The 15,047-nt window shown below is 43.0% G+C and overlaps 1 protein-coding gene across 1 annotated transcript in view; it reads left to right on the top strand.

The window, feature by feature from the left end:
* Nucleotides 1–15,047, top strand: part of LOC143987581 (uncharacterized) — a 144,520-nt gene that overhangs the window by 103,410 nt on the left and 26,063 nt on the right. Inside the window, exon 21 of the mRNA XM_077486425.1 lies at nt 12,184–12,304. Coding sequence (XP_077342551.1) covers nt 12,184–12,304 — 121 coding nt within the window. The remainder of the gene's footprint in view (nt 1–12,183; nt 12,305–15,047) is intronic.

Below are 15,047 nucleotides of genomic sequence, written 5' to 3'. Positions count from 1 at the left end.
GTCTCATTTATTACCAAAGAAAGTAGAAATACTAACATAGAACACTAAAAGAATAATACAGAGCATATAAAATAAAAGAACGGGTATGATACGTTACACAAGCCTTATTCAGGGTTCTGTAACATCCTCCAGGAAGTATGGACCCCTGGCAGGCAATATGGATCTGTGTAACTATATTGTGCCTTCCAACAGTTTCTATGCAGAGCTGGATCAGATTTTTCAAGCTCCACTTTTAGTAAATCAACACCAATGCTTTCTTCAGTTATACAAGATATATGAACTGACATGTACATGACACAAAACTCCTGAGTCACTACTGTCTGTTTACAACACAAAAGAAGAAAGTAATGAAAGTTCAAACACAATGGCTAAGCTCTTAAAGCAGGTTATTGACAGTAAAAATAATAACACCCAGATTTGTGTAATCTTTAACGTGGGAGATCGCAAATCATTAGTATAATTTCATTTGTTTATAATGAACATATAGCAGCTTTGTATATATGTTTTATTACTTAATCTATTGTTAATGGACTAAAAAAAAAAATTTATTTAGATAAATATGAAATATTGCATATGTATAATTTGTATTTTGCTTTATAATCATTAGATGGAGCTTTTGGCTTCTTTTCATGCCTGTTGTTTACAGATTTCAAATGTGCAAGATACATTTTGTACAAGCAGTCTGAGCAGTGCTAATGTATACGCAATGGTGTTTATTTAGTAAAACTATAGAGAGCTAGAGTGCAGCTGTGCATGGTAGTAGGGATGAGCCTGATGTTTGAGTTGAACGTAACTGAACTGAACAGCAAACAATATGCAGAGTTTGCAGCAAATTCGAAAGCTGCCGGAACTCTGTAGGACACGAACATGAATAATTAAAAGTGCTTGTGTGTCCTGCCAAGTTTTTTTCCTGTTCGCAAGTCCTGCTGCAAACCAAACAGGAGGGTGTTCGGCTCATCCCTATATGGTAGCTTCTAATTTCAGCTTGTTCAGTTAAGCTTTGAAGCTGATTGGTTTCTATGCAGCGCTATATCTGATTTTGCACTGTCCAGTTTTAGTAAATCCACCCCAATGTGGTTGATGTGGTTGATTTGGTTGATGGGGTTGAGTAGAGCACGTCCACTTTGCAAAGTGAATTATTACTTATCTTAGTAAATGAAGTAATCTTAACCACCTGTCGACCAGCCACTGTATAAATACGGCAGCAGGTCGGCTTACATCAGGATCTCCAGAGAGCCTCCCCTTACATTATAGTCCCATGAGTGCCTCCCCTTACATCAGGGTCCCCAGAGAGCCTCCCTACATACATCAATGTCCCCAGAGAGTCTCCCTATTTACATCAGGGTCCCCAGATCCCCCCTCATTACATCAGGGTCCCCAGAGCCCCCCTAATTACATCAGGGTCCCTAGAGAGCCCCTTTCTTACATCAGGGCCCTGAGAGCCTCCCTTACATCAGGGTCCCCAGAGAGCCCCCATTACATCAGGGTCCCCAGAGCCCCCCTCCTTACATCAGAGTCCACAGAGACACAGAGAGCACCGCTTACATCAGGGTCCCCAGAAAGCCATCTTTACATCAGGGTCCCCAGAGAGCACCCCTTACATCAGGGTCCCCAGAGAGCCTTCCTACTTACATCAGGGTCTCCAGAGCCCCCCTCCTTACACCAGGGTACCCAGAGCCCCACTAGTTACATCAGGGTCCCCAGAGCCCTCCTCATTACATCAGGGCTCCCAGAGCCCCCTCCTTACATCAAGGTCCCCAGAGAGCCCCCCCTTTACATCAGGGTCCTCAGAGAGCCTCCCCTACATCAAGGTCCCCAGAGAGTCTCCCTACTTACATCAGAGTCATCAGAACCCCCCTCATTACATCAGGGTCCCCAGAGCCCCCCTTACATCAAGGTGGCCAGAGCCCCCCTCATTACATCAAGGTCCCCAGAGCCCCTCCTTACATCAGGGTCCCCAGAGCCCCCTCCTTACATCAGGGGTCTCCAGAGCCCCCTTCATTACATCAGGGTCCCCAGGGCCTCTCTCCTTACTTCAGGGTCCCCAAAGAGTCCCCCTTTACATCAGGGTCCCTAGAGAGACTCCCCCTTACACCAGAGTCCCCAGAGCCTCCTTGTTACATTAGGGTCCCCAGACAGCCCCTTCCTTATGTTAGGGTCCCCAGAGAGCCCCTTTACATCAGGGTCCCCAGAGCCCCCCTCATTACATCAAGGTCCACAGAGAGCCCCCATTAAATCAGGGTCCCCAGAGAGCCCCCTTACATCAGGGTCCTCAGAGAGCCCCCCTTACATCAGGGCCCCCAGAGAGCCCCCTTACATCATGATCCCCAGAGATCCCCCTTTACATCAGGGTCCCCAGAGAGCCCCCCCTTGCATCAGGGTCCCCAGAGCCCTCCTTGTTACATCAGGGTTCCCAGAGAGCCCCTTCCTTATGTGAGGGTCAACAGAGAGCCCCCTTACATCATGGTCCCCAGAGCCCCCCTCGTTACATCAGGATCCCAGAGAGCCCTTCATTACATCAGGGTCCCCAGAGAGTCCCCTTACATCTGGGTCCCCAGAGAGCCCCCTTACATTAGGGTCCTCAGAGAGCCTCCCTTACATCAGGGTCCCCAGAGAGCCCCCTTTACATCAGGGTCCCCAGAGAGCCACCCCCCTTGCATCAGGGTCCCCAGAGCCCTCCTTGTTACATCAGGGTCCACAGAGAGCCCCCATTACATCAGGGTCCCCAGAGAGCCCCCCTTGCATCAGGGTCCTCAGAGAGCTCCCCTTACATCATGGTCCCCAGAGAGCCCCCATTACATCAGGGTCCCCAGAGAGCCCCCTTTACATCAGGGTCCCCAGAGAGCCACCCCCCTTGCATCAGGGTCCCCAGAGCCCTCCTTGTTACATCAGGGTCCCCAGAGAGCCCCTTCCTTATGTTAGGGTCCCCAGAGAGCCCCCTTACATCATGGTCCCCAGAGCCCCCCTCATTACATCAGGGTCCCAGAGAGCCCTTCATTACATCGGGGTCCCCAGAGAGCCCCCTTTACATCAGGGTCCCCAGAGAGCCACCCCCCTTGCATCAGGGTCCCCAGAGCCCTCCTTGTTACATCAGGGTCCCCAGAGAGCCCCTTCCTTATGTTAGGGTCCCCAGAGAGCCCCCTTACATCATGGTCCCCAGAGCCCCCCTCATTACATCAGGGTCCCAGAGAGCCCTTCATTACATCAGGGTCCCCAGAGAGCCCCCTTACATCGGGGTCCCCAGAGAGCCCCCTTACATTAGGGTTCCCAGAGAGCCCCTTTACATCAGGGTCCCCAGAGAGCCTCCCCCTTACATCATGGTCCCCAAAACCCCCTCATTACATCAGGGTCCCCAGAGAGCCCATTCCTTATGTTAGGGTCCTCAGAGAGCCCCCTTACATCAGGGTCCCCAGAATCCTCCTCATTACATCAGGGTCCCCAGAGAGCCCCCCTTACATCAGGGTCCCCAGAGAGCCAGCATCTGGCTGGTCTCTGCTGTGCACCTCCAACCCCCAGCACATTTCTGTACCCCCCTGCTTTCACCCCATGGTCACTCACCCGAATGTTGATGGCAATCTGTGGTCAGCATCTCCTCCTGCACCTAAGATTATTAATGTTGCAGTTTAGTATGCAGTGGGGGAGGTGGCTCCCCCACTGCATACTAATCGATAGGCAGCTCTATGGTGCCTGTGGGACCTCCCTGGGGCTAGTAGTTCTCTTCCTGAGTGTATACAGTGGAGAGGGGAGGGGCCTCTGACTGGGGCATATATCAGCAAGAGTGCACAAGCAGAGTGACTCCCTTGTACACTGAAGAGTGAAGCCGATACCTGCTAGGGTCAGAGGCCTCTCCCCTCTCCACTGTATACACTCAGGAAGAGAACTACTAGCCCCAGGGAGATCCTGCGGGAATCATAGAGCTGCCGATTGTCCCCTCCCACCTCCCCCCCACTGCATACTAAACTGACAGTCATAGGTGCAGGGGGTGATGCTGCCCCCTCTCCCCATAGGGGCAGAATGTCAGGGCTGTCACTGCTGCACCTGGTAAGAGACGCTAAGCTATGGGCCCCAGATTCTGGGCTATGGCCCCAGAAGCCACCCCCTAGCGACCCCACTGGTTATGGGGGCAATGCTTCTTTTATCATTGTCAGTGTGTAATATATATTACTTAGATTAGTTCCATACTATTGAATTGTACCATGCCTTTGTTTCAATAAAGTAACATTCTGTTTGTTAAAAAAAGCTACATGTAAAAGCCGACACAAACACAAACAACCTCCTCTGTAAACTGCATCACTACTCTACCCACCAGCTCCTATATTTACAGATCCTACGTGTGTGATGTGCACAGTGCCCACAAAAGTTTGGCAGCAAATTAGAGGAAAAAATGGAAAGTAATCTTGAAGGAAATAGAGAATAGTGGCAAGTTTAATACTGCTTTAAATACTATTGTTAACAAACACATTTATTAGGCTGATAGGCAGAAGAAGCATTTGTTCTCTATGATGATGGACAAACCGGTGTCCTAGTAGCAAAATTTTCCTGATGGACTGGTTATAAACTCACTTACTGTAAGTTCTGATATATAAAGAGACGTATTACATACTTGACTGAGATGTTTTATGCACAGTTTGAAAAGGGTGTGTAAGTGTAACTTTTATTAGGATTGTAAAAGTTTCAGTTTATGAAAGGAATTTGGCACTCATAATTACGTCCATAATGAATGTGCTGGGTGACATAGTCTTAATCTATATTTTACCACATATCTGGTTGTTAACTTTAGGTTTCTATGTAAATAATAAGAAAACAATGCTCCAGGGACAAAATATTGTTTGCTAAGAGATCGAATTAGCTTTTGTCGGTAGGAAGGAACTACAACAGCTACCAACAATAATAATAAAAAACAAACAAACTGGTTTATTTTTCACTGTTGCCACCCAAGTTTTACACAACTTTAACTCAGGTTTTTTTTGCCCGAAAGTTCAGTTGGAAAATGTGTAAATCTTGGGTAAGAGTTGTGTAAATCTTGGCTGAAAACATTAATAAAAAAGATCGCTAAGCCCTTGTACACACGGTCGGACATTCCGACAACCAAATCCGTCGGATTTTGTCCGAAACTGTTGCATACACACGGTCGGACAAAGTTGTCGGAAAATCCGATCTTTCAGAACGTGATGATGTAATTTCGTTACGTTGGGACTACGTTCACGCTAGTAGCCAATAGCTTTGATGTAGGAATTTGATCTGAGCATGCATGGCACTTTGTCCCATCGGAATTCTCTACACATGATCGGAGTATGTCCGATCGGAGCAGTTTGTCGGAAAATATTTCCGGCAAGTTGGAAAATGTGGTCCAACGGAAACAGTCCGATGCATACCACACACAGTCGGAATATCCAACAAAACGCTCCGATCGGACACATTCCGACGGAATCTCAAACCATGTGTACAAGGGCTAAGAGTGTACTGGCATTATGAAGTTTGTAGACCTCTTTATTAAAAAATAAAATTTCAACTCAAAAGTATGAGATGAGGTTTGGAATTATCATTACCATTGTAAATTCTTTCTTATTTGTTGTATTATTGTATTTTAACCAGTTCCAATCCAGGCCAATTCTTAAATTTCTACATAAATATGATTTGTTTTGCTAGAAAATGAACCCCCAAACATTATATATATATATATATATATATATATATATATATATATATATATATATATATATATATTAGCAGAGACCCTAGAGAATAAAAAGGCAGTCGTTGCAATTTCTTAATGCCATGCAGTATTTGTGGGGCTATTTTTCAAACTCAACTTTTGGGGGGAAAAAAAGATGACGTTACGCTGTGTAAATAGATACTGAACATGTCACACGCATTTGGAATGGTGCCAAATTACGGTACTTAACCACTTTCTGACCAGACACCATCATTTTGGTGCGGCAGGTCGGTACGATCCCACGAACCGTCGTAGCTATATATCGGCTCGCCGGATTTGGATAGCAGGGGCACGCATACACCCACTGCAGTGCTGGAGTGCTGATGCTCGTAGCTGGCCACGAGTGATCGCGAGTGCGAGAGGCAGAACAGGGACATGTGTGTATAAACACACAAATTCCTGTTCTGTTCTGTGAGGAGAGACAGATTGTGTCTTCCAAATAGCTAAGAACCATGATCTGTCATTTCCTCTAGGTCATTCCCCTCCCCCTTCAGTTAGAAACACACAGGGAACACAGTTAACCCCTTGATCACCCCTAGTGTTAACCCCTTCCCTGCCAGTGACATTTTTACAGTAATCAGTGCATTTTATAGCACTGATCGCTGTATAAATTTCAATGGTCCCAAAAATTTGTAAAAAATGTCCGATGTGTCTGCCAAAATGTCAAAGTCCCGATAAAAATCGCAGATCACTGCCATTACTAGTAAACAAAATAATAATAATAAAATGCTTTAAATCTATCCCCTATTTTATAGACGGTATAACTTTTGCGCAAACCAATCAATATACGCTTGTCAGTTAAAGCGACACAGTGCCGAATCACAAAAAATGGCCCGGTCATTCAGCAGCCAATTCTCCTGGGGCTGAAGGGGTTAAAAATCTTCATAGGCAACGCTTTAAAAAATGTACAGGTTACCAGTTTAGAGTTACAGAGGAGGCCTAGTGCTATAATTATTGCTCTTGCAATAACGTATGCCACAATATCTCACATGCCTGGTGCAAACATACACCTACATATGCATTAACTTGAGAACAGAGCATGAGGAGACAGGGGCACTTTAACCACTTGCCGATCGGGCCATAGCCAAAAGACATCTACAGCGTGGTTGGCATATTCTGGGAGGGACGTCCTCCCAGAATGTTGCTCTTGCACGCCCCCTGGGGCACACTCGCGGAAATATCCATGACCGCCGGGTCCAGAAGACCTGACGCATCACAGATCATGGTAAATGGCCGCTAGTAGCGGCCGTTTACCTCGTGATCGCTCCGTCAAATGACGGAGCGATCACTTGTAAACAAACCTCACTGTGCCAATCTGTACAGTGCGAGGGGAAAGGGGGAAAGATTTGTAGCAGTGTTGTGGGCTGGATCTGTAGTGCCCACAGCGCTGCTCAGTGCCAATACTGCAATACTCTGCCCATACTCATGCCATACTCCCCAATACTCCACCAATATTCCACCAATATTCTGCCAATACTCTACCAATACTCTGCCATTACTCTGCAATAAATTTTAACAGAAACAAAGATTTTTGTAATTTTTTTTTTACTGAATTTTCAGTATTTTTTGATTTATAGCGCAAAAAATAAAAAACCCAGCAGTGATGAAATACCAATAAATAAATGAAGTTGTGCTACGAAATAGTTTCTTAAAAAATAAAATAAATACTTAAAAAGGAGGAATTTGCTAAAGAAATTACTAAAGGGTTAAAGCTGCCTGTGCCTAGATCCTCCTCCCTTAAGTAAAAGGAGGAGTTAGAAGATAGAGAATTAAAGATAAGCTATGGCGCTAAAACCCTGTGCTTGTGCAACTCTGTGCATACAAATATGTGCTTTGGATGTGACCATGCTAGTAAAATGTTGCTTATCTGGATCTATATCTATATGCTGGTGCTACCGTGCTATGCAGTGTTGCATATGTATTCCACTAGTGTTACAGATATCACATACATAGAAATTAAAAAAAAAATATTACAATTGCGCAAAAATACTGTATAAAGGTACAAATCAATTGTTCTCAACAGTCCTTCAAAGAATTGTGCAACAACGTGTGCAAAATTGCAAAAGATTTGTGCAAAAATTGTGCAAAAAATGTTAGTCCCAAAGAGCGTCCCTCAATATAAGAGAAGATTTTTTTCAAATCGCATTCAGAAGTAACTAGAAAATCGCATATTACAGTACTTCAAGGGATGTTGGTAAAATAAGGTGACTAGTGCAAGGAAGACAATATAGAGGGAAAACACTCCTCCCCGGTGCGCCACTCAGTGCTGTGAGGATATGATTGTGCTCACCAAGCACCCTCATAGGGTTAACCGAGCCTTCACGGTATAAGCCACTGTGCTGCTGTTTAGCCACTGCTGCTGGTGCGCTGGGGGAATGTTCACTCTTCACTTCCAAATACAGTGGTGTGAAAAAGTGTTTGCCCCCTTCCTCATTTCCTGTTCCTTTGCATGTTTGTCACACTTAAGTGTTTCGGAACATCAAACCAATTTAAACAATAGTCAAGGACAACACAAGTAAACACAAAATGCAATTTGTAAATGAAGGTGTTTATTATTAAAGGTGAAAAAAAATCCAAACCATCATGGCCCTGTGTGAAAAAGTGATTGCCCCCCTTGTTAAAACATACTATAACTGTGGTTGTCCACACCTGAGTTCAATTTCTATAGCCACACCCAGGCCTGATTATTGCCACACCTGTTCACAATCAAGGCATCACTTAAATAGGAGCTGCTTGACACAGTAAGGTCCACCAGAAGATCCTTAAAAGCTACACATCATGCCGAGACCCAAAGAAATTCAGGAACAATTGAGAAAGAAAGTAATTGAGATCTATCAGTCTGGAAAGGGTTATAAATTCATTTCCAAAGCTTTGGGAATCCAGCGAACCACAGTGAGAGCCATTATCCACAAATGGCGAAGACACGGAACAGTGGTGAACCTTCCCAGGAGTGGCCGGCCGCCCAAAATTACCCCAAGAGCGCAGCGACGACTCATCCAAGAGGTCACAAAAGACCCACAACAACGTCCAAGGAACTGCAGGCCTCACTTGCCTCAGTTAAGGTCAGCGTTCATGCCTCCACCATCAGGAAAAGACTGGGCAAAAATGGCCTGCATGGCAGAGTTCCAAGGAGAAAACCACTGCTGAGCAAAAAGAACATCAAAGCTCGCCTCAATTTCTCCACAACACACCTTGATGATCCCCAAGACTTTTGGGACAACATTCTGTGGACCGATGAGACAAAAGTGGAACTTTTGGAAGGTGTGTGTCCAAGTATATCTGGCGTAGAAGGAACACTGCATTTCATAAAAAGAACATTATACCAACAGTAAAATAGGGTGGTGGTAGTGTGATGGTCTGGGGCTGTTTTGCTGCTTCAGGACCTGGAAGACTTGCCGTGATAAAAGGAACTATGAATTCTGCTGTCTACCAAGAGATCCTGAAGGAGAATGTCCGACCATCTGTTCGTGTACTCAAGCTGAAACAAACTTGGGTTCTGCAGCAGGACAATGATCCTAAACACACCAGCAAGTCCACCACCGAATGGCTGAAGAAAAACAAAATGAAGACTTTGGAGTGGCCTAGCCAAAGTCCTGACCTGAATCCTATTGAGATGTTGTGGTATGACCTTAAAAAGGCCGTTCATGCTCGAAAACCATCTAATGTAACTGAATTAGGACAATTCTGCAAAGATGAGTGGGGCAAAATTCCTCCAGGACGCTGTAAAAGCCTCATTGCACGTTATCGCAAACGCTTGGTTGCAGTTGTTGCTGCTAAGGGTGGCCCAACCAGTTATTAGGTTTAGGGGGCAATCACTTTTTCACACAGGGCCATGATGGTTTGGATTTTTTTTTCACCTTTAATAATAAACACCTTCATTTACAAATTGCATTTTGTGTTTACTTGTGTTGTCCTTGACTATTGTTTAAATTGGTTTGATGTTCCGAAACACTTAAGTGTGACAAACATGCAAAGGAACAGGAAATGAGGAAGGGGGCAAACACTTTTTCACACCACTGTATACTCCGTGGTTATATGCATGGGGGGGAGAGAAAAGCATATCCATGGTGCAAATACGTTTTTTTAAAACATCTTTATTCCATTATAAGGAAGGAAAGTCTTAATGCATCAGCATACCAAGACATTTTAGACAATTTCATGCTCCCAACTTTGTTGGAACAGTTTGGGAAAGACCCATTCCTGTTCCAACATGACTGCACACCAGTGTACAAAGCAAGGTCCATAAAGACATGGATGAGCGAGTTTGGGGTGGAGGAACTTGACTGGCGTGCACAGAATCCTGATCTCAAACTTCAGGGATGAATTTGAGCGGAGACTGTGAGCCAGGCCTTCTTGTCCAAAATCAGTGCCTGACCTCACAAATGCGCTTCTATAAGAATGGTCAAACATTGCCATAGACACACTTCTAAACCTTGTGGACAGCCTTCCAAAAAGAGTTGTAGCTGTTATAGGTGCAAAGGGTGGGCCAACTCTATATTGAACCCTACATACTAAGACAACAATGCCATTAAAGTAAATTTGCGTGTAAAGGCAGGTGTTCCAATACTTTTGATAATATAGTGTATGCTCGCTGGTTAGAAAATAAAGCCCATCCTTTTGTCACTGCATATATGGGTTACGCAGTCAGCAAGAGGTTAACAACTATTGACAGCAGGAAGCTGTGATTTATAATAGTGGCAGTAATACCACTAATATACATAACATTCTATTCTTGCTGAAGATATAAATGTGAAGCCAATAGCCAAGCTTTGATCTGAACTTATGTTCGGCCTGAACCTTAAGCCCACCCCTAGTTGCTAGAATGCAGGTGACCGGGGACCACACAGCATCATTGTTTGTTATCAGGGCTTTTTTCTAGTTGGAACTTGGTGGAACTCAGTTCCACCACCTCTGGCTCAGGTCCTCTGCTCTCTGCTCACCACTATCACTTGTAAACACAGAAGTCCGGTTTCTGTGTTTAAAAGTGACAGATTCTCAACGGCTCCCATAGATCTCATCTTCTGAATGGTTCCCACTGAGTACAGAATGCCGGAGAGGTGGACTAGAGCCGGCTGAGCACTTCAACTTAATATGGCAACAAAAGTAAGCTGGAAGATGGTAGAGCTTTTAAGGAAGGGGAAGAATATGAGGGGCAGTAGAGGGGGTTGCATGCAGAGGTCAGAGCTGAAGAGGGGTGAAAGTGAGATATGGATGGGGAATGCAGAGGTTAGCAGCTGTGGAAGAAGGCTGAATCCTTAAACTGTGTGTAGTGCTTCCCTGAACTCTGCATTCTGTATGTAGTGCAACATTGAACTCTGCACTCTGTTACCCCCCCCCCCCCCACTCTGCACTCCTGGTATTTATTGCCCCTTTAAGACCCTCCCACTGTTAATGAAATTTGACCACACCCACTATTTGATCAAGTTTGGGGGGGGGGGTGGGGGATTGGGGGAGTGGCTCATGGTTGAGTTCCTGCACCTGCACCTGAGAAAAAAAAGCCCTGGTTGTTATTGGGTAGGCAATGGCAACTAATAATGGGGAGGGGGGGGGACTTGTGTGGTAAGTTGTCATTTAGTAGCAGTAGCATTACCACCACTAAACAAATGACTTCCAACTGCAGACATCTGGTCAGTGGTCAGTTATTTTGCCCATTTGGAGAAAAGCTTGGGTTTAAATCGAACTCAGGATCCACCAGAACCCAACGCTCATCCCGATCACAGACAGAAGATAGGATGAAAAAAAAAACTGGTGTGATTTGCGCATGCTGAAGCAACAGCTTCACATAATTGTCTAATAGACAATATATAAAAGCAAAATAGTAAAAGATATAAAGCAGCTTAAAATTATCTAAATTTTAAACAGTCTGTAAAAATATAAACATGCAGAAAAAGTGTTGCACTGCCTTTTTTCCAACATCGGAATATTATTCATTCAATGCGTTCTTATTCTATATTTTGCTTATTTGCTGCAGCTTTGAAAATTTTGTTTTTTTCCGGCCACCCAAACATACAATGACATTTTCTACTCATTAATCAATCTCAATAGGTCTGTAAATATTATTTTTTTCTAAAATTGTCATTTAGTTTCTGAGCGCAAGGCATATGTATCTACCGTATAGCCCAACATTTGTGACAGCAGAAGACACACCCAACCTCTCCCATTGAATAGTTTCTAAAATGCCAGAGCCATCTCCCTATGTCCTTCACGTCATGTTTTAAATTGAATTCACGCACTTATTTGTGTAAAATCACATTTTTATATGATGCATCAGAAGTCCCAGTTCACAGATTGTTCTATTATTTTAAATAATTAATGAAATATTCAGTGAAGCGCCCAAAAGAAGTATCACAGGGTGTCACCAGTGAACAGTGACACAAATGGGTTGTCACAGCCCAAATACACCTGACATTAAAACCCCCCCTGTGTTGATCGTTCCTTATTTTTATATTTTTACATCTGTATTGTAGTTATTGCTTGTGGATATCTCATTTATACTGAAGAAAGATTTGGGAAACATCATGGGGACTTTAAAACTTTTTCTTTTAAAGAGAAGTTTACTTTTTTTAACCCTGTTCTTCAACACTGCAGGTAAGCCATGAGAATATATAATTATATAAACTTTAACTAGGGCCATGATAAACATAATTTCACTGAATATATTAATGCAGTTAGATGCTTTATAATGAATTATGGTAGCCTACTTAGCAGTATAATATTATTAATAATAATAAATAAAAAAACAAGAATTTTATAAACATTTCTAATACTATTGCTACTGCTACTACTAATTATTATAAAAACAACAATAATAAAAATAACAACAACAAAAATAATGGTAATAATAGTAGTAGTAGTATTAGTAATCTTAATAAAAAAGTAAAAAAAAGTAATAATAACAACAATAATAAAAAATATAAAAAATAATAATTGTTTATGAAGGAATTGTATAAATTAATATTACTATTAATTATAACAACAAGAATTAAAAAAAAAATTGTAGTAGTAGTAATAATAATAACATAACAAAAGTAATAATAATAAAAATAATATTAATCGTTTATTAAGGAATGATGTATTGTTATTACTATTATCATTTTTATAGTTTTTTTTTTTTTTTTTTACTCTGCTAGCATGAAAAAATATATAATTCCAGGGACATATTTATTTAGGCAGTGAATGTGAAATTCTAACATTCACAGGGGGTTTATCTTCCCCTTTAATTTAAAACATCCACCGGAAAACAAATAACCTGCAATAAATATTTGGTGACTGTCACATTCAATGTTTTCTAATAGCCAAAGTATGATATGCGAAGGGTATATGGGGCTTTTTAGGCATAATATTAATGTGAAACAACAATGCACTGGGGGTGGACCACTGCGGCTGGTCCTGAGCCCAAAAAAGGGCTGCCATCATTTCACTGCTGTGTGTGTATGTGTATGAGACCTGTCCCTAGGTCCTTATGTGCATGCCCTTCTCCACATGCTGGTCCAGGTGTTTTCTGGGTCCACAGACTTGATTGTACCTGTAATTAGTTGATAAGTATTTAGCTTGTCTCTATACAGTATATCAACATGACTGTGTCTCTCATGAAGATTTCTTCATGGATCTAACCACATAGGATTTACATTGAAAGCAGGAAGGATTCCCTCATTCACACCAAATGTGTGGATGGGAGAATCGTTTTTTTTTTTTGGTCCCAAAAATGTGTGAAAAGTGTCTGATCTGTCTGCTGCAATCTCACAGTCCTGCTTAAAATCGCAGATCGCCGCTATTACTAGTAAGAAAAAAATAACAAAAATTCCATAAATCTACCCTCTATTTTGTAGACACTATAACTTTTGCGCAAACCGATCAATATATGCTTATTGCAATTTCTTTTCCAAAATATGTAGAAGAATACATATCAGCCTAAACTGATTTTTTTTTTTTGGAGATTTGTTATAGCAAAAAGTGAAAAATATTGTTTTTTTTTTCAAAATTGGCACAGAAAATAAAAACCGCAAAGACCACCAAAAGAAAGCTCTATTTGTGGGAAAAAAGGGCATACATTTTATTTTTATTTTCGTGACCATTGTCCCCAGTACAGAAAGTGATGGGAAATATTAAATTTTTTAAATTGTCACCGGAATAGAAGATGTTCCAATAGGTAAATCTGTTTTGGTGACAATTGTCTAAAGCCCCATACACACTAAAGCCCCATACACACTATCAGATTTTCTGCTGATTTTTTCCTTCAGATTTACCAAAACCATATAATATGAGGTCAAACCTTAGGGGTTTCAATTTGTATGCAATCAGGCAGGTCCTTGCACTACATGGCTTTGGTAAATCTGAAGTAAAAAATCAGCAGAAAATCCAGGGGATATTTTCTCACCATATTCTTTTCCATTGTGCCTGTGGAACAGGAAGTAAAAGGAAATGTCACAGATGGGACACAGACAACGGCAAAAAAAAATAAAAAAAAATTTAAACCAAAAAAAAAACAAAAAAAATATCAGATCCATTCTTTGCTCTTTTTAAAACTTCAAAAAATTTTTTTTTACTTTAAAGCATTAAAATGTATGTTACCTGCAAAATGTATATTTAACTTCTTGCCGCCCGCCATATAGCAAAATAACGGTGGCAAAGTGGTTGTAATATCCTGACCGGACGTCATATGACGTGATCAGGATATTAAGCCGCTGCGCGCCCCCGGGGGTGCGTATCGCGGCGATCGTTGTTGCGGGGTGTCAGTTTGACACCCTGCAACTACGATCTCGGTAAAGAGACTCTTTACCACATGATCAGACGTGTCCAATCACAGTGTAAATAGGAAGAGCCGGTAATTGGCTTTTCCTCACTCCTCCAGTAGAGGAGAGCCGATCGGCTGCTCCTCTGACAGGGGGGTCTGTGCTGATTGATTATCAGCACAGCCGCCCTCGAGGATGCCCACACTGGACCACCAGGGACGCCACTAGACCACAGGAGATATCCAGCACCAGGTATGCCCCCTAGACCACCATGGATGCCAGCCAGTGCCCATAATGAATGCCAATCAGTGCCCATAATGGATGCCAATCAGTGCCCACAATGGACATCACTGATTGGCATCCATCCCTACAAAACTTTAAATTACAATGCCGCCTATTAGTGCCCATCCATGCCGCCTATCAGTGTCCATCCTAGCCACCTATCAGTGCCCATCCTAGCTGCCTATCAGTGCCCACCCATGCCCATCCGTGCCGCCTATCCATGCCCATCCATGCCGCCTATCCATGTCCATCCATGCCGCCTATCCATGCCCATCCGTGCCGCCTATCCATGCTGCCCATCCATGCCAATCCGTGCC

Source organism: Lithobates pipiens, unplaced genomic scaffold (assembly GCF_037356315.1).
Source record: "Lithobates pipiens isolate NorthernLeopardFrog02 unplaced genomic scaffold, aLitPip1_a1.2 Scaffold_1, whole genome shotgun sequence".
NCBI classification, from domain to species: Eukaryota; Metazoa; Chordata; class Amphibia; order Anura; family Ranidae; genus Lithobates; species Lithobates pipiens.
This window is presented reverse-complemented; position numbering and strand designations above follow the sequence as displayed.